At 38.7% G+C, this 27,299-nt stretch overlaps 2 protein-coding genes across 2 annotated transcripts; one reads left to right on the top strand and one right to left on the bottom strand.

The window, feature by feature from the left end:
- Positions 1-2,032: 2,032 nt before the first annotated feature.
- Positions 2,033-4,171, top strand: LOC142168979 (uncharacterized). Its single transcript, XM_075230166.1, has 3 exons — positions 2,033-2,143; positions 3,464-3,514; positions 3,881-4,171. Exons 1-3 carry the CDS (start codon positions 2,033-2,035, stop codon positions 4,169-4,171), a joined length of 453 nt encoding a protein of 150 aa, XP_075086267.1.
- A 20,783-nt stretch (positions 4,172-24,954) lies between these two features.
- LOC142168978 (uncharacterized) lies at positions 24,955-25,419 on the bottom strand. The gene has a single exon (XM_075230165.1). It carries the CDS (start codon positions 25,417-25,419, stop codon positions 24,955-24,957), a length of 465 nt encoding a protein of 154 aa, XP_075086266.1.
- Between the last annotated feature and the right edge of the window lie 1,880 nt (positions 25,420-27,299).

The raw sequence follows: 27,299 nt of genomic DNA, 5'->3' as shown, positions 1-27,299 counted from the left end.
GATGGCTTTGGAATGACTCTTGGCACGTTCGAGGACGAATGTATGTTTAAGTGGGAGAGAATGTAATGACCCGACTTAAAGCTTGATAGGTTTGGCTTCTAGCGCGACAATCAGCTGGAGATTTGTGTGAGGACAGAAGGTGGCTACACGTTTCATTTGACTTGCGCCAGCTGTCCCACCAGGTGTAGTGACCGGGGAGGGGCGACCCATTTTGCAGGTGGGACCGGCGGAAATTCCTAGACCTAGTATAGTATAAAAAGTAGTGTGGCTCTTTCTCTTTCATTCTAGGAAGTGTCACCCACTCTAACTCACCCAAAACGCTCTCAAACCTCCCTTGAAAGTTTCTAAGAAGACTAAATGGAATCAAAGGCGATTCTAGGAGGATTCAACGTGAAAAAGCTTTGGATCATCACAGTAACACCCGATATCTTGAGTTTTGGAGACTCGTTGGAGGCTGAGTTAATTACCACGAAGGCGTAGGAATTTAGGGAAATGTAGCTAGTTCTTCAACAAGGTATGTAAGGCAACCTTCTTTCTTGGCATGATTTGGTGTAAGTCTCTCTCTCTACCTTTTTATAGGATTTTCGTGATGAAGATTGGCTTGCTCTAAGACCTTTTCAATAACGTGGTTCATGTTCTTGTACATTCTTACCGGTAGCTATCTTTTAAAGTCTAAGATGTTCCCAAATAGTGTCATAAAGTAGGAAAGTATGATTCTCACACGTTTGAGTGAAACATCAGTGTCTCTTGAAAATGACCATGCATTGCACTTATACATATGTATCCATTTTACTCCACCGAGTCGCGCTATAGTCGGCCGAATATGGCACCTACTGTGCAACCACTGATCAGTTGGGTATGATGACACAAAATGTGAAATATTACTGAGCCCTTGTGTGGTCGGGTACGGCCAATCCCTTGTGTGGTCGGGTACAATTCGAGCTCTCTATGAGGCCGGGTACGGAATAATGTGCTATGAAACACTCCGAGCCCTTGAGTAGTCGGGTACGACTGAGATCTCTTGAGGCGGTTACAACCGGGACCTCCGGAGGCTGAGTACGATGTGGTGGAGGAAATAAACTTTATCAAGCCCCTTGCGAGGCCGGGTACGATATGAATGGAATGCCCCAAAGAATGGCTGGGTAATATTTTATTATATTTAGTGCATAATTTCCATGAGTGTTTTAATCGTTTATAAAACATGAATACTTTAATTTTTATTGTTTCCACAGTTTACGCCCCCATGTGGCTTATCTTCGACATCTAGGTTGAAATCATGTGTCCATATCTCTTATGTTATGTCTCGGATTTACATATCTTCTGAGTCTTACATACTCAGCACATTTTCCGTACTGACGCCCCTTTCTTTTGGGCATTGTATTAATTCCCACTGGTACAGATAGACCCGGTGACGTCCCTCCCTAGTAGGATATTTGTTCCAGCCGTTGGTCATTGCACTCTACTTCTTCGGAGTAGCGGTTCAGAAGTCAATAAGTACCGAAGTATATATTTAAGTTATTTTGGGTACGGTGGGGCCCTATCCCGACCAACTCATGTACTATGTTTTAGCACTCTTAGAGGCTTGTGGGATAATGTTTGGTTGTATGTAACGGTAGGTTATGACCATGTTGGTAACAGTTGTGAAGTTGTATAAATGTTGATGTTGTTTCATGGTCAGTTGTGCACATTTTAAAATTTCTTTGTTACTTGGAGGCCTCGTTGGCCTAGATCTTATGGTTAAATAGGTGTAAGCATGAACGTTGGTTCGCACGGGACTTCGGGCATCGTGTGCCAATCGCACCTCCCGAGGTTGGCGTATAACAAACTTGGTATCAGAGCAGGTCGTGTCCCAGGGAGTCTGCAAGCCGTATCTAATAGAGTCTTATTTATGGGTATGTCGTGCACCATATAATTATAAATAGGAAGCTAAGGGATATTTAGGGAGGATGCCTTTATTTCTAATCTAGATCGTGGGATAGAGCTTAGTCATTAGTATTCGCTTCTAATCCCCATCTTGTTTGTGTTTATAGCGATGCCTACCAAGAGACGTCAGGAAATTGTTCAGGGATTGAATGAAGAAGCATGGGAGGGCACCAGTCAGGTGCCACCTGCCCCTACAAATCAACATGAAACTCCTAATGAGGTTGGTACTCAGATTTCGGGGATAACACCACTATCCCAGAATAACAAAGAGAAACTAGTGTACCTTATATTCCTCTCTTAGTTGCTTCTGACCAAGATTTAGATATGAGAAGTGCGGTATGGCTGTTGACTCGATTAGTGGCCTCTCAGGCCCAAAGTCAGGCCCCTGACACCTTAGATGGATAAGTTAGTGCAAAAGTTCAGGATTTAATAAATTAGGATCCCCCGGTATTCACAGGAACAGATCCAAACGAAGATCCCCAAAATTTTCTAGATCAAATACAGCATACATTACGTGTTATGCATGCCACTAACACTAAGTCTGTGGAACTTTCCTCTTACAGATTGAGGGATATAGCCATGATTTGGTACGAGACGTGGGAACAGTCTAGGGGAACTCTTGCCCCAGCATCAGGATGGAGGGAATTTTTTGAGGCATTCTTGTAGCAGTATTTTCTCGTTGAGCTCTGCCGAGCGAGACAAGACAAATTCTTACGATTGGAGAAAGGTAATATGAATGTCTAGGAGTATAGCATGCAAGTTAACTCTTTGGCTAGGTATGCTCCTTCGGTGGTGGCTAAGATGAGTGACGGGGGTACATCGATTTGTGGGTGGTTTGGGATCACGTCTGATAAATGAATGTACCATAGCTTCTTGGAATCCGATATGGATATTGTCCATATTTAATCTTATGCTCAGAACTTGGAGGATCGCAAGAGGCTACAACGAGCTGCTCGAGAAAACAACCATGGTCAATCTAAGAGAGCTCGGTCCACAGGTGACACAGGAGAGTTGTGAGGCGGGTTTAGACCTCCATTTTCTCTGCATTCGCCTAATTCAGTGACTAACATGCCATCACAGTCCTAGGGCCAGCATCGATAACGGGCCACTTATTTCGGTCAGGGGCATAATTCCCAAGAGTAGAGCTCATAGAATTGTGGGGATTCTAGTAGTACGAGACCCCCGATGCTGCATTGTGGCTGATATGGTAGAAGTCATTTTGGGCATTGTTTCCAGTGTTCAGACTTGTGTTATTCTTGTGGGCAGCCCGGTCATATCATGCGCTTTTTCCCAGAGTGAAATGTGGGTGGCATGATACTGCCAACGGGATATGCAGAAGCTTCTTCATCGGCATCGCATCCTCGTAAGCAAAATATGCCACCATCGGTGGGGAGAGGTATAGGAAGAGGTGGAGTGACTAGCTCGGGCGGACAATAAAATAGCATTTATGCATTGTCAGAGCGACAGAACCTAGAGTCATCACTAGACATGGTCACAAATATACTATTTGTATTTTCTGTTAATGTGTATTCTTTCATAGATCCAGGTTCCACTTTGTCGTACATTTCCCCATTCGTTGCTAGTAAATGTGGTAAAGAACCTAAATTGTTACGTCAACCGTTTGAAGTGTCCACCCCCATAGGCGAGTCCGTGGTAGTTAGGCGGGTAAATCGAGGTTGTGATGTAATGATATATGATCATCATATCATAGCTGATTTAAATTAATTAGAAATGGTAGAGTTTGATATTATTATGGGTATGGATTAGTTGGCCTCTTGTTATGCTACGATGGATTGTTGGAAGAAAGTTGTTCGCTTTAACTTTCCGGGCAAGTCCGTTATCGAATGGAAGGGTGATGTGGAAGCACCAAAAGGAAAGTCTTACCTTAAGGCTCAAAAGATGACCATAAAAAGGATGTTTCTATCATTTGGTGTGGTTGCTGGATGCGGGGGCGAAGTCTGCAATCCTTCAATCAATTCCGGTTGTTAGCGAATTTCCTGATGTGTTCCCCGATGAGCTGTTGGGAATTCCACCTGAGAGAGAGATCGGGTTTGCCATTGATGTGCCACCTAATACGCAACCGATATCTATTCCTCTATACACGATGGCTCCTGCCGAGTTGAAGGAACTAAAAGATCAGTTGAAGGACCTTCTTGATAAGGGCTTTATCCGACCTAGTACTTCCCCGTGGGGGAACCCCAGTGTTATTAGTTCGAAAGAAAGATGGTTCGTTAAGGATGTGTATTGATTATCGACATCTGAATAAGGTGACCATTAAGAACAAGTATCCGCTCTCAAGAATTAATGATTTGTTTGATCAATTTCAAGGCTCTAAGCATTTTCCTAGAGTCATCACTAGACACGTTTCATTTGACTTACGCCAGTTGTCCCACCATGTGCAGTGACCGGGGAGGGGCAACCCATTTTACATGTGGGAGCAGCGTAAATTCCTAAACCTGGTATAGTATAAAAAGCAGCGTAGCTCTTTTTTATTCATTCTAGGAAGTGTCACCCACTCTAACTCACCCAAAACGCTATCAAACCTCCTTTGAAAGTTTCTAAGCAGACTAAACGGAATCAGAGGCGATTCTAGTAGGATTCAATGCGAAAAATGCTTTGGATCATCACTGTAACACCCGTTATATTGATTTTTGGAGGCTCATTGGAGGCTGAGTTAATCACCACTAAGGCGTAGGAATTTAAGGAAATGTAGCTAGTTCTTCAACAAGGTATATAAGGCAACCTTCTTTCTTGGCATAATTTAGTGTAAGTATATCTTCTCTCTCTCTCTCTCTCTCTCTCTCTCTCTCTCTATCTATCTATCTATCTATCTATCTCTCTCTCTCTCTCTCTCTCTCTCTCTCTCTCTCTCTCTCTCTCTCTCTCTCTCTCTCTCTCTCTCTCTCTCTAGGGTTTCTGTGTTGAATATTGGTTTGCTCTAAGCCCTTCTCAATAACGTGGTTCTTGTTCTTATACATTCTTACCGGTAGCTTTCTTTTAAAGTTTGATATGTTCCCATATAGTGTCTTGAAGTAGGAAAGTATGATTATGACACGTTTGAGTGAAACCTTCGCGTCTCTTGAAAATAACCATATATTGCACTTATACATATGTATCTATTTTACTCCACTGAACCGTGCTATAGACGGTCAGGGACAGCACCTATTATGTAATCACATATCAGTTGGATATGATGAGACCAAATGTGAAATATTACTGAGCCCTTGTGTAGTCAGGTAGACCGAACCCTTGTGTGGCCGGGTACGACCGAGCTCTATATTAGGCCGGGTGCGAAATGATGTGCTATGAAATACTACTGATCCCTTGAGTGGTCGGGTACAACTGAGATCTCTTGAGGCTAGGTATAACTAGGACCTCCTGTGGCCAAGTACGATGTGGTGGAGGAAACAAACTTTATCGAGCCCCTTGCGAGGCCGGGTACGATATGATCGGCATGCCCCAAAGAGTGGTTGGGTAATATTTTATTATACTTAGTGCATAATCTCCATGAGTGGTTTAACTGCTTATGAAACTTGCATACTTTAAGTTTTATGGTTTCCACAGTTTACACCCCTAGTGGCTTTTCTTCGACATCCGAGTTGAAATCATGTATCCATATCTCTTATGTTATGTCTTGGATTTACATATCTTCTGAGTCTTACATACTCAGTATATTTTCCGTACTAACGCCCCTTTCTTCGGGCGTTGTGTTCATGCCCACAGGTGCAGATAAACCCAGTGGCGTCCTTCCCTAGTAGGGTGTTTGTTCCAGCTATTGGTCGTTGCACTCCACCTCTTCGGAGTAACGGTTTAGAAGTCAATAGGTACCGAAGTGTATGTTTACGTTATTTTAGGTACGCTGGGGCCCTGTCCCGACCAAGTCATGTACTATGTTTTAGCACTCTTATAGGCTTGCAGACTAATGATTGGTTGTATGTAACGGTTGGTTATGCCATGTTGGTAATAGTTATGAAGTTGTATAAATGTTGATGTTCTTTCTTAGTCAGTTATGCACATTTTTAAATTTTCGGTATTGTTACTTAGAGGCCTTGTTAGCCTAGATCTTATTGTTAAATAGGTGTAAGCATGGGCGTTGGTTCATACGGGCCTTCGGGCGTTGTGTGCCAGTCGCACCTCCCGAGGTTGGGGTGTGACACGACCGATCATTTTGAGTATTTGCATTTTTGTTTGGTGGTTTGAATCCGCGAGTAGCTTCATATGATGTATTACGACTAGTATGCATAGTTGGTTTAGTTCTGGGAAGATTTTGGAGTGATTTGAAACACTTAGTTCCTAGTTTGGAAGCTTAAGTTACAAGTATTGACCAGCATTTGACTTTTGCGTATTTGATCTCAGATAAAAGTTTTGGTGGTTCCATTAGGTTCGAATGGTGATTTTGGACTTAGGTGTATGTCCAGGTTTGGATTTGAAGGTTTCTAATTGATTTGACTATAATTGGTGAAAGTTGGAAGTTTCAAGGTTTAGAAGTTCATAAATTTGACTCATGGTTGACTTTGTAGTTATTGATATCCGTTTGGGATTTCGAACCTTGGAATAGGTTCGTACGGTAATTTATGACTTGTATGCAAAATTTGAGGTCATTCCGAGTTGTTTAGGCATGTTCGGCGCAAGTTTGAAGTTGGAATTTGAAATAGTTCATTAGGCTTCAATTGGTATGCGATTCGTGGTTTTGACGTTGTTTAGTATGATTTGAGGCCTCAAAATAGGTCCACATTATATTTTGGGATTGTTTGGTGTGGTTTGACGGAGTCCTAGGGGTCTCGGGTGTGTTTCGGATCATTTTTCCCATGTTTGGAGGTGTAAATTTTCTGGTGTTCATCGCCATCGCGGAAGGAGAATCGCGTAGTGTATATGGGTGGCTGGTGTATTTCCCTTCGCATTCGTGATGTGGTTGTCGCGTTCGCAGAGCCTAGAGGGGATGTGGTCATCGCGTTCGTGCCTAGGTGGTCGTGTTCGCGTAGAGTGAAGACTTGATGCGATCGCCAAGTAGTTGGCCTTCGCATTCGCGTGTGAGGGAACGCGTTCACGCAGGCCAGTAAAGGTATGGGTCGCGTTCGCGGGGTCCAGATTGTGTTCGCGAAGGAGAATTTTTTGGCAGTGTTTGATTTGTTCTTCTCGATCGCGCATTAGGTCCCGCGATCGCGAAGGGGACCACAACGCAGTAATATTAAATATTTCATTGTAAGGGTTTTAGTTGTTTTATTACATTTTGAAATTTGAAGCTCGGATTTGGGAAATTTTGGAGGGAATTTTCACGATTTAAATTGGGGTAAGTATTCTTGAACCAGATTTGGTTATTATTCATGATTTCATCCTCGTTTTTAGCATTTACTTGATGAATCTAAGTGAGAAAAATTAGAAATTTTTGTAAAATTTTTTCTAAATATAATTTGAGGATTTGAACCCCGATTCAGAGTCGAATTTGGATGAAATTGGTATGGTTGGGCTCGTATCCGAATGGGTGTTCGGAATTTGTAATTTTGTCAGGTTTCGGGAGGCAGGCCCGGCTTCACTTTTTGGGTTGACTTTTGATTTTTGTTCAAATCGAAGCCTTATTGTTCAGGGTTGTTTTCTATGACTGTTATTGATGTTATTAAATCGTTTTGGCTAGATTCGAGCCGTACGGAAGTTGATTCATGTGGGAAGGGATTTGTAGAGTACTGATTTGGCTTATTTAAGGTAAGTATCTTGCCTAACCTTGTGTGGGAGAATACCCCTTAGGATTTAGCCTTGATTGCTCATACGTGTTATGTGAAAAGCGATGTGTATATGAGGTGACGAGTGTGTACATGGGTGCTATGTGTGGCTTTGTGATCGGGTTGGACCGTAGGCTATTATATGTCTTAATTTGATAAAGTAACTTATATAGAACATGCTTATATCACTTTATGATTTCATGATTATGATCGCTACAGTGACTTAGCCATAGTCATGATTTATTTGTTGAGAGCCTTTATGTTATTGTCATGTCCTTGTACACTTTGTTGATAAGTTGTGAGCTTATATCGTGATAAACCTTTGGTGTTATCGTTTTGTGATATTGTTGCACATGTGGGAATATTGTGTGGTTTGATTGTTGTTGTGCGGAGTATAAGGGTGGCATTTCACTATTGTTGATTGTGCGGAGCGATAATGGGTGGCTATTGTGATATTATCTGGGCGGAGCGATACGGGTGGCTATTGTGATATTGTCTAAACGGAAAGATACAGGTGACTATTATGATATTATTTGGGCAGAGCGATACGGGTGGCTATTGTGGATTTGTCGGGGCAGAGTGATACAGGTGGCTATTATTTTTGTGATGATAATGTGGGCACGAGGTGCCATTTGTGTGAGTTCCTTTGTGATTATTTATTGTTGAAACTGAGTCTCTACTTGTATTGAGCTATTATCACTTATTCTGATGAGGTTATTGTTATTGTTTTTTTTTATACTTATGTTGCCAGTCTTGATCTATTACATAAGTTATTTTGACTAGTGTGTATCGCCTGACTTGACCTCGTCACTACTTCATCAAGATTAGTCTTTTTACTTACTGGGTACCGACCATGGTGTACTTATACTATGCTTTTATACATTATTGGGTAGATCGAGGTGTTAGAGGTAGCAGACCTAGACAGTGAGAGCTTCTTTGATCGTGAGAATTCAAGGTAGAGCTGCTTTGATCGTCGCAGTCCCTTAGAGTTCTTTCCTTATATTTATATTGTCAATTTTTTATCCGAACAGTATTGCTTTTTGAGATATTTCTATGTATTCAGTTAGAGCTCGAGACTCTGTACTACCTAGTTTTGGGAATATGTTGTGATTATTGTCATGTTGGCTTGTATCACCTTTATTTCCGTATTTATATTAAACTCTACTTTATTATATCATATTTTATTGGTTTAACTGTTGTAAGTTATCGTCTTACCTAGTTTTAGAGACTAGATGCCATCATGACCCCTATGGTGAGATTTGGGTCGTGACAAAAGTAATAAATATGAGTTTAGAATGATAAGCGAAGTAGAACTAGATCTAGACCTCATTTTCTCAAGCAAAAAAGAATGCATACTCTTTGTCTAGCTGAACCTTTTCAAAAGGAATAAAAGGAAATCTTACATAAATGTCCCAAATAAGTCCCACTTATCAACCTCTAGCAAAAAAAAGATTCCAAAACTCTAAGCAAGATTCCAAAACTCTAAGCAAAAAAAAGACATTTTCCAATGGGTATGATGGAAATTCATTGAAAACAAATAAATGAGTCAATATACAAAATTTGAGGAAGATTGGAGGTGATTTGGTATCACAATTCGTAGTTAAAATCGAGTTAAAAAAATTCTTCTGCGACACATGTATCAAACATGTATCACGCATATATCTCACACACAGTTATACATGGATATATATGTGATACACATTTGATACAAATATGATACACATGTGATACACAAATGATACACAGTGTGATACACATATTATGTTTTTCATGTTCATCTTCTACTTCGAATTTTCAAACCACCTCAAAACTCCACCAAATCATCCCAAAATTGAGATCCAGGCTCCTTAAGATGTACCCAATCTATTCTAATAACACCCACTCAAAAGAAAGCAAACATTTGACCTTTTTTGGCTATAAATAAATAATTGGCTAATATTGATAATATTTGACTAATATTAGTAATATTTTATGAATTGATCAATTTTTGTAATAATCTACTTATAAATAGACATAGTCGGTAGTTCCTAAAATTAAGTTAGGCTTCGGTCTTCCACGATAGAAAGAGGCATATTTACTTTTCTCGAGTTCTTAAATAGTATATTTTTACTCTTTATTTATTCAATTATTAGTTATATTGAGTAAATTCATATCTTTTGAAACCCCCAGAACATGATATCAACCAATTTAAAAATGCGACATCGCCAAATAGCACTATAAAGGGCATGTACCAATTATCTATTTTTGTTTGGCAAATAAACTTAACAACGAGAAAAAAGTGAAAATCTAAATTCCAAGAGAAGTCGAGGTGGGCAGCAAACTGCATGGGACTGTAAAATCCTTTCTCTCCCAATTCAAAAAATAAAAAGAAAATGAAAGCATAGGCAGAAAATATACAAAAGAGGTCTTTTACGTTCCGGCCATTATTTGCCGATATATTTCATATTTGCCGAATTGAGCACATTAATTCGAAACCCTAAGAGAGCCAATTCTTTTTCAGGTTCTATTCTTCTACTTTTGCTCAGTATATTTTTGGAAGTAATTTTCTTTTAATCTTCGGTATAGAATTAATTGTTAAGTGTGTAATTATATTTTGCTTCGATTCAGTTAGGGGTTTGCGCTGAAATTGATAAATTCAGTTTTTTAGAGGACAAAAGAGTTAGTAATTTGAGTTTTGTCTTTATTTGATTATTCATTTTATCATTTGATGCTTACGGCTCGAGTGGGTAGTGGTAGAGCTTTCTTTCATCATGATTCCAACTGAGGGAATAAAGAAATTATTGTTTCTGCTCATTTATTTAATTTGGTAAATGACCTTTAATTGTCGATTGTGGCAGTTCTGGATGGATTTGTATGTTATGCCTTAATCTAGCTTGGTGGTATGTTGGGTTCCTAAGTTATTTGGATATTTCGATAGTATAAAAATGGAACCAATCTTATCCTTTTTTTTTAATTATGGAGAAACTGAGTTTTTTGGCTCAAATTTGGCTGAGGTGATACAATGTGCTTTTCTTCGTTATCGTTATAGGTATAGACTTCAAGTGCTGAGTGACTTTAGTAATAAAATGATACAGTAACTTATAGCTCTGATACATTTAACATTCATCTATATTTAGTTGGCAAACAAACTTTTCAAGAGAATAATGTTCAGTGGCAGACCTACGATTTTATGGCCGTTGGTGCTCACTTTGTTTGACATAAAGTTTTTACTAATCACATAGTATATTTATTTATTTTCATGAATATTTTAATGTGACAGTGAAATAAACTAAGATTAAAATTATCAATGCAATAGTATATTTATTTAAATACGATTAATATTATTATTAATAAAATAGATTTCTCGTCACTAAGTCACAAATGTAATCAACGAGAAAGAGAGCTTGGTGCATTTTGGGGTAAGTGTTCAAGAAGGGTTTTGAATCTTTTGGAAATGTTTTGGAGCTTCGTGTAAAATGGACTGGTTTCATTTAGACTTTAAGTGCCGAGTGACTTTAGTATTAGATGTAAAAAATAATCTCATAAATTTCTCTCTCTTTTTTGATAAATAAAAATGATCCAGTAACTATAGCTCTGATAGATAGGATTACTCAAAGTCTTAAACTTAATCAATCAACGACGTATTAATCCCAATAAGTTAGGGTTGGATATATGAATCATATTTTTTTAATATTTGGAGATTCATGATATTAGAGAAGAATATTATCCACAATGAGAGAGAAACGCTTCTTCTGATTTTACTACCTTAGTATAATTTGACCATTCTGGCTTTTACCAACTTCCATTCAAGCTTGTTGTTCAGTTTCCTGAATGAAGGTGAGAGCTTATTATGATTAGCAAAGTCCTTTTCACGTCTTTAAATGCTTTCACTTGTTAATATTACCATTGATCGAAGATAGGTTGCCACCTGGGGCGGAGCTAGTAAAAGAAGGAAGGGGAAAATCGAATCCCCTTCATCAAAATATTATGCTGGCAAATAGGAAAATTTTTTTGGGTTATATATAAACTATTGGATCCTGTTGAAAATAAGAAAAAATTCTAGTTCTTTGGTAAAGGGATTTTATTGTTGCCCTAAGTCACAAGTTTAATCTCAGCCAACTATGAGATTCTAGTATTTTTTGAATCCCCTTATATAAATTCGTGGCTACGCTACTGGTTGCCACGAGAGAGGCTTTAGCCCTTGGTTTGGTAGCTCCAATCGGACAGCATTTGTGCACTTGCCAACAAGATTGGGCTCATTATCCTCAATCAAAAATAACCCAATCTTGAAATTATTCAAATTTATCTAATGCACCGATGCAAAACAACATATTCATTTGACAATTCTAGTGATGGGCTCTAAATGATCATTGAAATACCTATGACATAATGGTTGTATGCACCATCGTTAATTTCATGTGAAAATTGTCAAAAATAATTAAAAAGATTGGCTCATGGGTTGGAATTTTCAGCATAACTCGTAAACTTCCACGGCCGTCGGCTCTTTCACCTAATTCAAAGCATTATTTTTATGAAATACTTGAAAAGTAAAAGAATGGATGTGTCTTCGCATATCTCTATGTTCCAGTAAAAAAACAGTTATTATCGTTTGTCGGTGTTTGTATTGAAATATGTTGGTTGGCTCTCTTACTTCTTTCCCTTTTTTAAGGGGAGCTATGAGCAACAGAAATTTTATTTCTGATAGGTTTCTTCTAAGTGAAGAAGTAGAAGCGTGAAAATAAAAATTATATTAAAAAGAAAGTGTGAAAATTGAGAAAATAAAATTTATATTATGAAAAGAAAGGTCTGTTGTGAACAACATAGCACCTCTATATACTTTCATGTCAAAACAGATTCTTTATTTATGTATCGGTTCCTCTAGCATGCTGAAGCTTCGTTTGTAAAATAATTTTTTTGATAATGGGGAGAGAAATCTCTCATAACCAAAAGTAGAGAATCTATAAAGAAATTTTATATGATTTTTGACACAAATTGGGATCTCATGGATACAAAAAAATTAAATTACGCTATTTCTTAAATGTACAAAACCATTTTCTATCCCTTCAAAAGATGTCATATTTCGCTCTTTCCATACAACCCACATACTGCTAGAATAGCACACGCCTTTCATCTTCTCATCTGTCTTCTAAATGTCCAATTGAGCAGTGTCACCTTCCCGATGCATGGCATCACTCATTGCAACCTGAACCATCTAAAGATCTCCCACCATAAATAAGACACTACCTGACAATGTATAAAGAGGTGATCCACATTTTTGGCCGATCTCTTACACATAAAACACCCGCTGACGTATGTAATTCTCCTCTTCCTCAAGTTTTTAGTTGTCAGAGGTACTCCCATGCTGCCAAGCAAATGAAAAATTACACAGAATTTGGCATCCTGAGATTCTTAATCGATAGATGTGGAAATGTTTATTCCTTTATGATCAAAAATTTATTTTTAATGAATTAAGTAATTATCATTATTAAAAAGGCATCCAAAAGATGTAGAATACAAGGTAGCAATAAGTCAGCTCAGGGAGCTAACAAATCCAAAACAATTATCAACATTATTTATAGGGGAATGAAAATTCCAACTAAACAATCTAACTAAGATTTGTCCTTAAGAGTGTAAGTTGGATTTCAGATCCCATCAAAGTATCTGCTATTCCTTTTAGTCCAGACACAACAAAATAATATTGTTGGGGTCATCCTCTAGATCCTTTTGATAGTTTTATCAACTCTCGAAAAATGCCAACTTATAAATGCTTCCTTGATGGTTTGATGCATGACCTAATGTAAACCAAAAATACAATGAAAGAAGTTCCAGAGATCAGTTATGAGTGGGTAAAATAGGTGACTGACATTCTCTGAACTTTGGTGGGACAAATAGCATCTGTTTACTAAGGTTATGTCGCCTTTGTGAGGTTGTACTGTGTTAAGCATTCTCCATTAAGTGTTATCCAAGAAAAGTATGAGACTTTTAGAGGTAGTCTAATCTTCCACGCATTCTTCCATGGCCAATCCTCAAGGATGCCATTCTGAGAGAACAAATGATGATAACCAGCTTTGACTGTGTACCTCCTTTCTTTAGAGCTCCGCCATAGGATTCTATCAGGTTGGTGTGGATTAAAGCTATAGTCTTCCAATGCTGCAAGGAGTGTGAGTAGGTCATTGATTTTCTAATCTTGAAGATTCCTTCTGAATGTGAGATTCAAGCTATTGTTTTCTCTGTATTGGACAATAAAAGCATCCTTGTTATGTGCAAGCTGATATAACCTTGGATAGGATTCCTATAGGGTTGTGTTGCCAATCCATTTGTCTTTTCAGAACTTAATATGTAGACCATTTCCAACTCTGAAGGATGTGTTCTGGAAAAATTCCTTGTTGTGACTGCTGATGTATTTCCAAACTCCAACCCCATGTGGTAATGTGCTTTCCTTCATACACCAGTGGCCTTGGGGCACCAAATTTGACATCTATAATTGTCTTCCAGTATCCTGCCTCTTATATGATCAACAATTTATTTTAATAAGGCTTTACCGAAAACAACCCACTACTACCTGCCTCTTACCTCCAAGGATCCTTGTTGTTATGCAAAAAACTATTTATAAAGCAATTCAACCATACTTTCAAAGTTTGCAACCTCCCAATTCTGAAGGTTCCTTCTAACTATAAGTCCTATTGAAACTCCCTTTCATGACCTCTAACCATGTTGGGATCTTTTCTCCTCTTGGTTGGAAATGCTGTAAGAGTCGAGAAATAAGAATTTCAATGCTATCTCCATACCACCTATGCCTCAAGAAACTGACCTTAGTTCGTTCCTCTATCATGTAAGTAATAATGTGGCTAAACTTTTGCCGATCCCTTCCACAATCTCATATTTTTCCGCTATCATCTCCCTCCAAGGAGCGTGCTCCTCTATCCCGAATCTCCATAACCATTTCTCTAATAATGCCTCGTTAAAAATTCGGATATCCTTATCATCCACGTGTTCTATGCGAATAGTTGTCTTTATCTCAGTTTTCCTTTTTCTTGCTGCTATGAGCATGATTTGGCTAAAGTGGAGTGATTATTTGACAGCACGTAATTATTTGTGTATCAATACATTTGCATTTTGGTAATAGTTAGTGAGTGAAATTTAAAGTCTTTCTTGCTTGGTGAAGAAAAGTGAAATAGATTCATGAACATTCAAGTCCTTATTGGCATTCTCTCCCCTACGCTCCCAGAAAAAAGAGAATATTTGATGTGTGTTGATTCCAACTTGTGAGCTATACATTTTATAGTATCTATGTATTCTGATAGTTTCTTGAAACTATTCACCTGCATGATGGGTGCCTTAAAAATCTCAATCTCATATGTTTTATGCCATGTTAAATCAATTCTTCCGGTATGCTATCTCATCTCAACATTAAAGTTCAGAGACATCTGTGTAGGCTTTGTGGGTTTGAAGCCAACAAGTTCATATTGCAGGAAATATTTTAGCTTGGTCACGAAATTGTCATGGTTAGGTTGAGGAATGTTTAAATCAACTATAGGCACATTTCACGAGGCCAGAAAAGATTTCCTCTTTTCTGGCGACATCCTATAATCAGTTTCTTTCCTCCGGCGTCATCTTTTAGAACTTTTCTCTTTCCTCTTTTACTAGGTTTTATTTGTAAGGTTTCTATTAATATGGAGGTAGACAGGATTTATTTTTCACTGGGGTTCAAGTCTTATGATATCACCAGAATCATATGGAGGGCTGAAGTCTGGTTAGAATGGATAGGAAGGAGTCACAGCTTGATGCAGAGAACTATGTTCAAGAAAATCATGGAGTGGCAGTGTTTTATTCTATAGGAAGCATCAAGAGTTGCTGACAACTATGTCAAAAGATGCAAACTAAAGGAAGAACAATCAAATTTGATAAAAAGAAATAAGGTACTCTATTCCATGCATGGATCGGGTTGAAAAACCAGACCCAATCTCTCTTGGAATCCATATGCCAATAAAGAATTAATTGTACTAATCCACGCTCTCCCATCAATCAGTACTAGTTGAAGTAATGAAAAACTTCTCAATTTATTTGATGAGAAATGCGAAAAACTTTGGAAGATTTATAAGCATCGTATCAGTATAAGGAGAAAGCAGATAAGTAATTATTATTCCAGAGATTACATTCAAATACAGGGTGGAAGGACATTGCGTTTAAGATCTGAAATTTAATTAATGAAAACAAAATAACTTTTATTGCAAATGCTCCCGGAAAGGTAGATCGCAGTATTCCCTTTGCAGAGTGTGTCAGAACCAATAAATGGCAAATGAAGGATTCCAATGCAGCTATGATTAAAACCAACAACAGAATCATATTATCTGCAGGAGGGGAGTCTTTTGAAAATGGGCTATTGGGAAGAGGTGTGGTGGGTGTAATGACTCGGCCTGTCATTTTCGCATTTACTCTTTAGAGCTTGTGACTTATTTCTACCTGATTTTGGGAGTTGTAATTATTTTGAACCGCAGTTCTTATTTATTTCAAAAGTTGAGGTTGAGTTTTACCTTTAGATTCAGTTATTCCGCATAATTGTTAGGCTTACCTAGTCTTAGAGACTAGATGTCGTCACTACATCCTACGAAGGGAAATTTGGGTCGTGACATGGGGAATTTCAAGAAAGACTTGGAGGAGAAGCCAACACTAGCCGATATTAGAAGATGGTTTGTCTCTGTTTGTACCGGGAAGAACACTTTTGGAGTTAATGTTTATGAGATGGGAGGGTGTCACTTTCTCATTGAATTTCTAACAAAATACATGGCAGAACACATCCTAAAAGGGGAGCGGTGGTGGAAGCGTGCAAAATTTCATCTAGACTGATGGTCACCGGAAACAAAAGGAAACATGGGTTAGAGCTATGGATCTTTCGTTGCACTTATGGACAGAAAAAGTCTTCAAAGCCATTGGAGACCAATATGGAGGATGGCTAGAAACAAAGGAAGAAACTTTGCTGAAGGATCACCTAAAGTGGGCAAGAATTAAAGTTATAGGAAACAGTGGTGCAGTTCCGAAGGAGGTGATGATTGAAGACAGTGGTTTAGTTTTCATCATACCCATTTGGTGCGAGTGGCCGACTAGGGTTTTCAGTGAAGAAGAAGATGCAGTGATGGTGAATGTCCAATGGGTAAGAAAACCCTACAATAAAAAGATTACAAGGGATAGTTATCATATAGTGGGGAGAGATCTAGGGGAAGGATCTCAAGTCCGAGCGAAAGACTATCCCACAATCCTTCGTGAAAACCTTCTTTAAAGCCTATATCGCGTTATTTAAGGAACAGTAACCGTATTCCATATTAGATTCATCGCTAGACCTTGTTACCGTGCCGAAAGAGACGATATAGCGACCATCCTTGGCATTCCACGATTGTTGATCTGTCACGGATCGGGAAGACGTTCTTCGAAACAGGGCATACGGTACAGAAAGGATCATCTAAGGATCTTGTCTGGACAAAGATGTGTTTTTCCTAAGCAAGACGGTAAAAAAATAATTTTTATAACACTTTGGAATAAGGCAAAGGACTACAGGAAGGTGAAGATACACTCAGCTGGCAGAAGCATAGTATTGGAATTTACTCGGTCAACTCAGCATATAGAGATTTGAACCAGGAGTGCTCTCAACTTAGTTTATGTCCTTGGAAGCACATATGGAAAATAAAGGTGCCTTATAAAGTAGCATGCTTTTCTTGGTTGGTGGTTAAGAAAGTTGTACTTACTCAACGAAACTAAAAAAGAGGGGTATACCAATTGTATCTAGGTATTTTTTGTGTGGACAAGATGCTAAGACAATTAGCTATCTGTTTCTACATTGTAAAGTGACCAGCCAGCTATGGGATTTGTTTATCAACCTCAGAGGTACTAGATGGGTAATGCCATGGAGAACTTCTAAACTCTTACTAAGTTGGAACTCAGGGGCAAACTTTGCCACATACAAAGACAGATGAAAAACTTTTCCAGCAACTATTTGGTGGACAATTTGGAAGAAAAGGAATTCGAGATGTTTTGAAGATATAAGTAACCCTCTCCAGAAAATTAAGATGAAGTGTATTCTTTTTAGTTTTTGGTGTAAATCAGAATACATAGATGATTATGTTTCAGTTATAGATGTTTTAAGCTCCTTGTAAGAAGAACAAGGATTGTATTTTTTTTTTTTTTTATGTAACACTCCTATTTTGGTTTCCACCGCATGTGTTGTGCTGATAATTTTTTATGAATATACTGAATATGTTACCTTTTCAAAAAATAAAATCAACTGCATTTTTATTGCCAAAGTGTTGTCTCTTACATTTTTATTAACTCAAACGGAATAACTGATCCGAATACATTGTCAAGTAATAAGTCTTTTCACCAGACTTGAACTAATAAAGGGATACTAAATCAAATAAAGTACAATGATCAATTAAGGGTAGACACAATATTCGATTAAGATGGTCGCTATTGGACTAGATACAAGACATGAATGATTGCCCGAGATGAATTTTCTCTCGTTGTATTAATTCAAAAAAGGCCATTTGTTGGAGTAACTTTTGACTATTCCTTGTTCATAGTTGAATATTTTATCTCTCTCTATATATAAAGGCAGATTTACGTTAAGGAAAACGGTATCACGTGACATCGCTTCGTCGGAAAAATGAACTAAATAGATGTGTCAAATTGATATCTTAACATTTAAAGTTGAATAAATTAATGTGGGTGACACCACTGGACAAAGACGCCTCTCTAGTGTAGCGGGTTGAGATTAAACTTTGTGTCATAAAGGTTGCGGGTTTGATCGTCTGTTCTTAATAATTCAACTGTTCTTTTTTTTTTTAATAATTCAGCTATTCTTTTTTTTCTTTTCATTTTAGCAAATCAATTTAAAAATGACTGGACTGGTCACCTCTCTGCAATGTACTATCCTAGCCTAAAAATAAACATATCTTGCTAAGTTCATCTTTACGTATTTGTGACAAAGGTAGCATTTATTTTTAGCCTTTTTTCTGAAATATTTTTTCCACTTTTAGCTTCTGTTTGGCCATAAAATTTGGGATATTTTTTTGGTCAAATTTTGTTTTTAATATCTATTTGTTTATAGATTTTAATCATTTTTTGGCAGACTTTGAAAACAAAATTTTCAAATCCCAAAAGCAGTTATAGAGTACTTTTTGAAGTTTTCTACTCACAAAACTTCAAATTCATTTCATGTAAAATGCATGTCCAAAAAAAATTCAACTTTCAAAAGTCATTTTTCATCTCCAAAATTTATTTTTTCAAGTTTCAATTAAATCTATGTCCAAAAGCTAGCTTAGTGTCTTTCTCTTTTGAACAATGACAATTTACATTAATGCATTTAAATTGCTTTTTATTTGTACAATATTACGATAATTTATTTATATGTTCATTTATTTAAATATGATACCGCTTGCGAAAAGTTCTGTATATATATATATATATATATATATATATATATATATATATATATATATATATATATATATATATGTGTGTGTGTGTGTGTGTGTGTGTGTGTGTGTGTGTGTGTGTGTGTGAGTTTGAAATTTGAAAACTTGGGCACTGGTCTTGCATTGTTCTTGTCCTGACCTGGTCATTGAATTCCTAGTTCCAATTGTTTTGATCTTCCATCGGCCATGTTCCTGAAAAGTAAATAAGGGGTGGACGAAAAGCATTTTAGATGAAGACGGTACCTTAGATCTTTTAGTCATCATTCAATTTGGACTGGCTATGCCTATACTATAAAAGTATTAGTACAAATTAAAAAAATAACCAAGAGGATTAAAAAAACTGTGGAGCTTCAAGTGTGACGTTTCAGTTAGATGGAAGTTACTTTTCGTCCATGGTCACTAATTCATAAGCTCCATTATCGGCTATCCCTCGAACTCAGTACAAGGATTTCCAGTTGGGGCCTAACTTTTCGGTGTTGAGCTCTTGTGTTATTGGGAACCTTGCGAAGGACGTGATACCCTAACTCGAAAGGTCAAAAATTGGCTCTCCAATTATAATATTTTTCGATTCTTTATTTCTGTGTAGACATTCGGATCATAGCCATCTGTCCTTCCACCAGATCCAAGCTTAGTGTTGATGCCTCTTTGTTGGTTCCTCCATGGAGTGTGAAAATGTTAGGCTCGGATCCCTATTTCATCATGTATTAAAGCTTCCGAACCATGTACGAATGAGAATGGGATTTTTCCCGTACTTATTTTTGACGTCGTCAGGCCATCATCCTTTGGTGTTTTTAGCTGTTTTCCAAGTTGTTTAGCAGGACTTTATTTGATTATTCTGCTTGGGCGTTCGCTCCATGATGGTATAGGAATAAACTTATCCTCTTTATTTTCGACCCATTTAGTAACTCGCCCACTTTAGCTCCGATAAACTGTAGCCCGTTGTCACAAACTATCTCTTTAGGTATCCCAAATCGGCATATTACGTTCCTCAGTATGAAGTCTATTACTTTATTTTCTCGGGCTTTTGCAAATGCTCCTCCTTCAATCCATCTAGTAAAATAATCAGTCAAAACCAGTAAAAATTTACCTGACTCGAAGCTTGAGAAAGCGGCCCTATTATGTCCATCCCCCATTCCATAAAAGGTCAAGGGGAGAGGATGAAATATAACGGATCTATTGGTTGGCGTAATTGATGCGTGAAACGTTGGCATTTGTCACACTTCTTAACAAATGCTTTCACGTCTTCTTCCATTCGGGGCCAGTGGTAACCGGCTCTGATGAGCTTCCAAACCAAAGGCCTGTCTCCGGAATGGTTCTAAAATAGATCGGAGTTGCTAAGAATTCCGAAACATTTTAGAGTTTAAGGAAGCTAAATTGAGGTATGTTGGCTAAATTTTTCTTTAAGAATTGGAACCTCAATATCCTTGTAAGTTCCAAGATACATATTACAAGTTGAGTATTTCAAATAAGTTTTATGATAAAGATATATGTTTAATTCGTATTTCAAATGCTCTCATGATATTGTATTACAAATTGAGGATGTGTTCCAAACTATGGATTGTGTATCTACGTGTTGTGATTCCAAGTCGTGATTTATGTGGAAAACTATTTTGCCAAATTGTGTAGAGATTGTGATTGGGGTTACACCTCCACCCGCATATATTGGGGTGAGGCGGCAGGGCCACTTTGTGTTTGGTTTTGGTATTGTTGTTGTACCACCACCCGTATATATTGGGGTGAGGCGGCAGGGCCGCTTTGTGTATGATATTGGTATTGTTGTTGCACCACCACCCGCATATATTGGGGTGAGGCGGTAGGGTCGCTTTGTGTATGATATTGGTATTGTTGTTGCACCACCACCCATATATATTGGGGTGAGGCGGCAGGGCCGCTTTGTGTATGATATTAGTATTGTTGTTGTACCACCACCCACATATATATACTGGGGTGAGGCAGCATGGTCGCTTTGTGTAGGTATTAGTGTCGTTGGTGCACTTCCACCCGCATATATTGGGGTGAGGAGCGGTGCCGCTTTGTATAAAAATGGGTATTGTGTTTACACCTCCACCCGCATACATTGGGGTGAGGCAACGGGGTCGCTTTGTCTGGAGATGGTTACAGAGGATCTCATCTTAAATTCTATAAATGTTAATGACAGCTCTTGATAAGCTTGCTTTGGTTTAAACGGCTATCTATGCTATTCTATTATCGCCTTGATTCATCATATTCCTACTGTATTTTCGAGTTCTTAAATTGATATTTGGTTTTCATACTAGTACTATTCAATATGTACTAACATCTCTTTTGTCGGAGGCGCTGCATCTTAAATGGATGCAGGTGGTTCCATAGCAGAGGATACTGACCAGTGATAGTAGTGCTCATTCTTCCCAGCTGACTTGGTGAGCCCCATCTCATTTCGGGGTTTTGCATCTTTTGTTTCTTATGTGTTTTGGGGTATAGCCGGAGCCTTGTTGCCGGCACCATCTTTACTCCCTTTTGTATCTTTAGAGGCTTCGTAGACACTATGTGGATTGTTTATGGGTGTTAGAAAGGTCAACGGATCATGTTATGTTTTGGACTCTTGTTCTGCTCAATCAGAGGGATGTATGTATTTTGAAACTTAACAATGATTTAACAAAATGAAACGACTTTGTAATGTATATATGTATGAACTTTCTATTATCTAACTAATGAGAGCATGCCTTCTCTGGATCATAAGTGAATCGGGTAGATAGTGTCTAACATGCTTGCTCGACCGGGTCCACTCGGTTGGACGCCGGTCGCGCTCCCCGAGGTTGGGGCATGACACAAAAATAGTAGGAGTGATATATTTATAATTGTAACACTAAATTATTAATTTAACACCATTAATTACTTAATTTATATATATTTAAGTATTTATTAATCAGAAAATATTTTCAATATGCTTATTGAAAATTATTAAGTGCAAGTAAATTAATTATAAAAGGGATGGTCAAAATTAGTCGCCAACAGCTGCCCCTCTTTGACTGAAGACGATGAAAGAATTTTTGGGCAAAGAAATTGAACCAAGGCCAATTTTGTCCCGACTTTAGGCACACATTGCAAGAATGACATATGGTTTTAAGGGAGATTACGGGTTATAGAATTAGAGGAGGAGTTATGGAAAATAATGGATATTTTTAGGGAAATTGGGGCCGAAATCTGGCTTTGAATCGCCTACATACCTCGGGCTTAACGAGGATCATGCCTCATGTTGTTCTGGAGTGATGGTTTGGAGGAGGCGACGCTCGCAAAAATTTCCCCAGTATCGTATTATGATGATACTGCAAGACGAAAGATTTGGTACCCATGATAGCCCTGATCTGCGGCTTGATTTTAAAGATTTGAAGAATTAGAGTTCCACTGATCATTTTTAAGTTTGAGTTCGGATCCTTGGCCCGCTTATGAGTTTGTTGTCCCTCATAGCATTGTATCTTGGTTTGCAAAAACAAAATACACACATACCATATATCGTAATGCAGATATGTTAAGATGTGATGTAAATGATGCAGAAATGATAATGCATGGCTACCAACTAGCTGTTATTTGGGATTAGGATGATGAGATACTTGAATTTGACTTGATTGTTAGCCGGGCTGTGTACCATTTTGCAGTTGTCAAAGCATTAAGTCTCCTCATGTTGGGAGTATCTCTGCACGATAGGAGTAGTTGACTTGTAATGTAGAATGTATCTCTGCGTGATGGGAGTAGTTGTACTTGTAATGTAGAATATATCTCCGCGTGATGGGAGTAGTTGCATTGAAATGTAAAGTATCTCTGCACGATGGGAGTTTATGACTTGAAAAATATAATCATGCCTGTAAGTTGCATGAGCAATGTTAAAACATTCAAGATAAAATAAAGAAGTAAGGAGCATGCCCAAGAGATACTTTGACTGCAAAAACTAAATTGCGGCCTTCGATTGGCAGAACGTTGGTGACGAGGTTTGCGACTATCTACTTGTGATCTCCGATGTGGTGGAGTGGCGGTGCAGAATGCTCCCATTGGTGAAGCAAACAATTTTGCTATATACAGAACTTTGAATCGCAAAGCCGACGACTTAATTTGTATAGGGCGCTCCAAATGATTGAGCTGACGGTTTGCTATATACATGGCTCCGGTTGGCGAGGCCAGCGGCTTGCTATATACAACATGCTCTGCTTGGTTGAGCAGACGGTTTGCTATTTGCAATATGCTCCGCTTGAGAGTTAGTTTTCAGCTATATGAGGAAAATTTTGAATAATGGAACAGAGATGATAGTTATGAGGGAGTGGCTGATCCGTCATTTTGAAAATCGTTTATCTCATGGAAAATGTCGTTGTTCTTGATTATGACATGTTTAGAATTTCCCTCAGACGCGAAGGTTGTTTTTGGAATATCCTGCCCCGTAGATATCAATCCCTGGAGATGCCTCTGATGACGTAGTTTCCTGCTATCGCGATTGCGTCCTAATCTAAATAAATGCTTTACAAGGTTTTCCTAGGGTTGTGACCGAACCTTTTCAGGTTGCCAACGTATCCGAAATGGAATCACGTCCGAACGTAGTTCATGGGTAGTGGTAAAGAAAATATGATGATGACCGAGCCTGACTCAGGAAGCCTACGCATCCAAATGGAATCATGTCAAAACGTAATTCGATTACAATAGATGCAAATTTATGAGATTGAACATGAAGTGGCCGAGTCTGACTCAGACTACCTACGTATCCAAATGGAATCAGGCCAGAACATAGTTCAATTACAATAGATGACTGAATCCGATAAGGATTGCCTACGTATTCCTTCTAAAGGAAATCAAGTCGTGGCATCGTTCCGAATATATACAAAATGATATTTGGATTTCCTATTACAAAAGAAGAGGGGAGGAGAGAGACCGGACCCTACATGGGTTGCCTCCGTATCCCGCCATGGAAAATCATATCGGGCATAGTTCTGTTATAACCAAAACCTAACTCTACTGTCTTCAAATGTAGTCTTTTTTGATTGCATCTGAGTTGATAGGCTTTGTGTTGAATCTTCCGTCCATCTCTACCAAGATCAGAGCTCCTCCCGACAACACTTGATGGACCACGTAAGGACCTTCCCAATTTGGTGCAAACTTTCCCTTGGCTTCTTCTTGATGAGGGGATATTTTCTTTAAAACCAACTGGCCCGGTGTAAATTGGAGAGGTTTCACCCTTTGTTGAATGCATTAACCATTCTATTTTAATACAACTAACCATGGCACACTGCGTCCATTCTCTTCTCTTCAATGAGCATGAGTTGTTCCTGCATGACTCGTATCCATTCTGCATCATCTAACTTGGCTTCTTGAACGACCATTAAAGATGGTATCTCGAGCTCTGCGAGTATCACAGCTTCGGTGCCATATACCAACATGTTTGGCATTGCCCGAGTGGATGTTCTCATGGTAGTCCGACAACCCAGTAAGGCAAAGGATAATTTCTCGTGCCATTACCTATGATTGTCCACTATCTTTCGCAAAATCTTTTTAATGTTTTTGTTGGATTCTTCAACTGCTCCATTCATTTAGGGATGTAGGTTATAGCGTTACGGTGGACAATTCTAAACTTCTCACAAATTTCCCTCATGAGGTCACTGCTGAGATTGGCAGCATTGTTAGTGATGATTGACTCAAGTATCCCTAACTGGTAGACTATGTTGTTAGGGATGAAATCTGCCACTACTTATTTCGTGATGACTTTGTATCTAGAAGCTTCGACCCATTTGGTGAAGTAAGAATTAACTACCAAGATAAAACGGTGTCAATTTGATGCAGTGGGCTCTATAGGTCTGATTACGTCCATGCCCCAAGTGGCGAACGGACAAGGCGAACCCATTACATTCATCTTATTGGGTTGAACCCGAATGAAATCCCCGTGGATCTGGCACTGGTGACACTTCTGCACATAATCTAATACTATCACTTTCCATGGTCATCCAAAAGTATCCGGCTCTTAAAATCTTCTTGGCTAAGGTGAAGCCATTCATGTGGGGTTCGCATATCCGTGCATGTATTTCTTCTAGCAATCTGGTCGCTTCAGCAGCATCTACACATCTTAATAGACCCAAGTTTTGGGTCCTCCAATACAGGACTTCCCCGTTGAGGAAAACGTGATTTGCTAGCCGTCTCAGTGCTCCCTTCTGACCATTGGTGGCGTTCTCTGGATACTCTCTTGTTTCAAGGAACCTTTTGATGTTGTAGTACCATAACTTACCATCTAGCTCTTTATCTTCATGGAAGCAGTATGCAAGTTGATCCCGGACCTCAATCTCAATAGGGTCGATGTAATTTTTATCTGGATGCTGGATCATGGATGAAAAAGTTGCGAGAGCATCGGTAAACTCGTTCTAGATCCTGGGAATATGTTTGAACTTGATTTTTGTGAATTTCTTGCACTACTCCTTTTTGCGATGCAGATACGGAAGGATCTTGACATTCTTGGTAGTCCATTCACCGTGGACTTGATGTATCAATAGGACAAAATCTCTTATGACCATAAGCTCCTTGATATTCATGTCGCCTGCCATCCTAATCCCGAGGATGCATGCTTCATACTCGACAATATTATTGGTGCAGGGAAGCTTTATCTTTTCTGATACCGGATAACGCTGTCTTGATTTTGAAATTAAGATTGCCCCAATTCTTTTGCCTTTGAAATTTGCTGCTCCATCAAAGAACATTTTCCATCATAAATAGAAAGGTATGTAGTGAGCGGCTCATAATCCTTGCCCACTGGATTCTCTGCATAGTGGTAAGCTAAGGCATGTCCTTTGGTGGCCTTCTGCATTATGTATACAATATCAAATTCTCTACTTGGCCTTTTGCGTTAGGTACACAATGCCACTTGGCCAGTTTTCCTGTAGGCATCGGCTTCTGAAAGATATACTTGAGCAGGTCGAGCTGGGATATTAGATGTGTGGTGTATGCTGACATGTAGTGACTCAACTTTTGGGTGATCCAAGTCAAAGCACAATAGGTGCTCTCTATAAAAGTGTATTTGGCTTCACATGGTGTATACTTCTTACTTAAGTAGTAGATAGCTTGCTCTTTTCTACCGGTCTCATCGTGTTGTCCCAACACGCATCCAAATGCATTGTCTAAAATTGACAATATAATAATAATGGCTTTCCGGGCTCAGGAGAAACCAACACTGGTGGATTCGACAAGTATTCCTTGATCTTGTTGAATGCTTTCTGACACCCTTCTGTCCATTTTGTAGCTGTATCCCTTTTCAACAGATTGAAGATAGGCTCGCAAATTACCGCAAACTGGGCTATGAATCTGCTGATGTAATTTAGCCTACCAAGGAAACTCATCACATCCTTCTTGCTTTTAGGCGGCGGTAAGTCTTGAATGGCTTTAGTCTTTGAAGGATCCAATTATATCATTTTCTTCTTACAATGAAACCCAACAGTTTTTCGGCAGGGACTCTGAATGCATATTTTGTAGGATTCAACTTCAAACTATACCTCCGTAAGCATTCGAAAAATTTCTTTAGGTCATCCAAATGTTTTGTACTCTTTCGAGATTTGATAATGACGTAATCCATATATACCTCAATCTCTTTGTGGATCATGTCATGAAAGAGAGTCATCATGGCCCTCGTGTAAGTAGCACCGGCGTTCTTGAGGCCGAATGGCATGACTCTGTAGCAATAAACTCCCCAAGGCGTAGTGAACGTTGTCTTCTCTACATCTTCTTCATGCATCAGGATCTAATGGTACCCGACAAAATAATCCACGAATGACTGCGACTCATGCTTTGTGCAATTATCAATGAGGATATGAATGTTTGGTAAAGGGAAATCGTCTTTTGGACTTGCGGTCTGGCAGGATCAGTAGGTAATCGATGCGAAATAATGTCGGTGCTTAATTCAGGCATATCATCATATGACCATGCGAACACATCGATGTACTGTCAGAGGAGCTCGACCAACTCTTCTTTCCACTCTGCTTCTAAATGGATGCTGATTCGAGTTTCTTTCATGTCTTCTTTGCTTCCCAGGTTGACTACTTATGTCGCTTCAAGGTAAGGCTTTTATCCCAACTGCTCGATATCTTGTGGGAGATTATCTGGCATCATGCTTTTGTCGTATTCCTCATAATCTGGATCGCTTTGCTTGAGGGTTTTGTTACATGTCATAGTCGCGGAACGTGGGATTTTATCATTTTGATTAATGAAAAGAAAAACT

The sequence above is a fragment of the Nicotiana tabacum genome, chromosome 14 (genome assembly GCF_000715075.1).
Source record: "Nicotiana tabacum cultivar K326 chromosome 14, ASM71507v2, whole genome shotgun sequence".
In the NCBI taxonomy this organism is placed as follows: domain Eukaryota; kingdom Viridiplantae; phylum Streptophyta; class Magnoliopsida; order Solanales; family Solanaceae; genus Nicotiana; species Nicotiana tabacum.
This window is presented reverse-complemented; position numbering and strand designations above follow the sequence as displayed.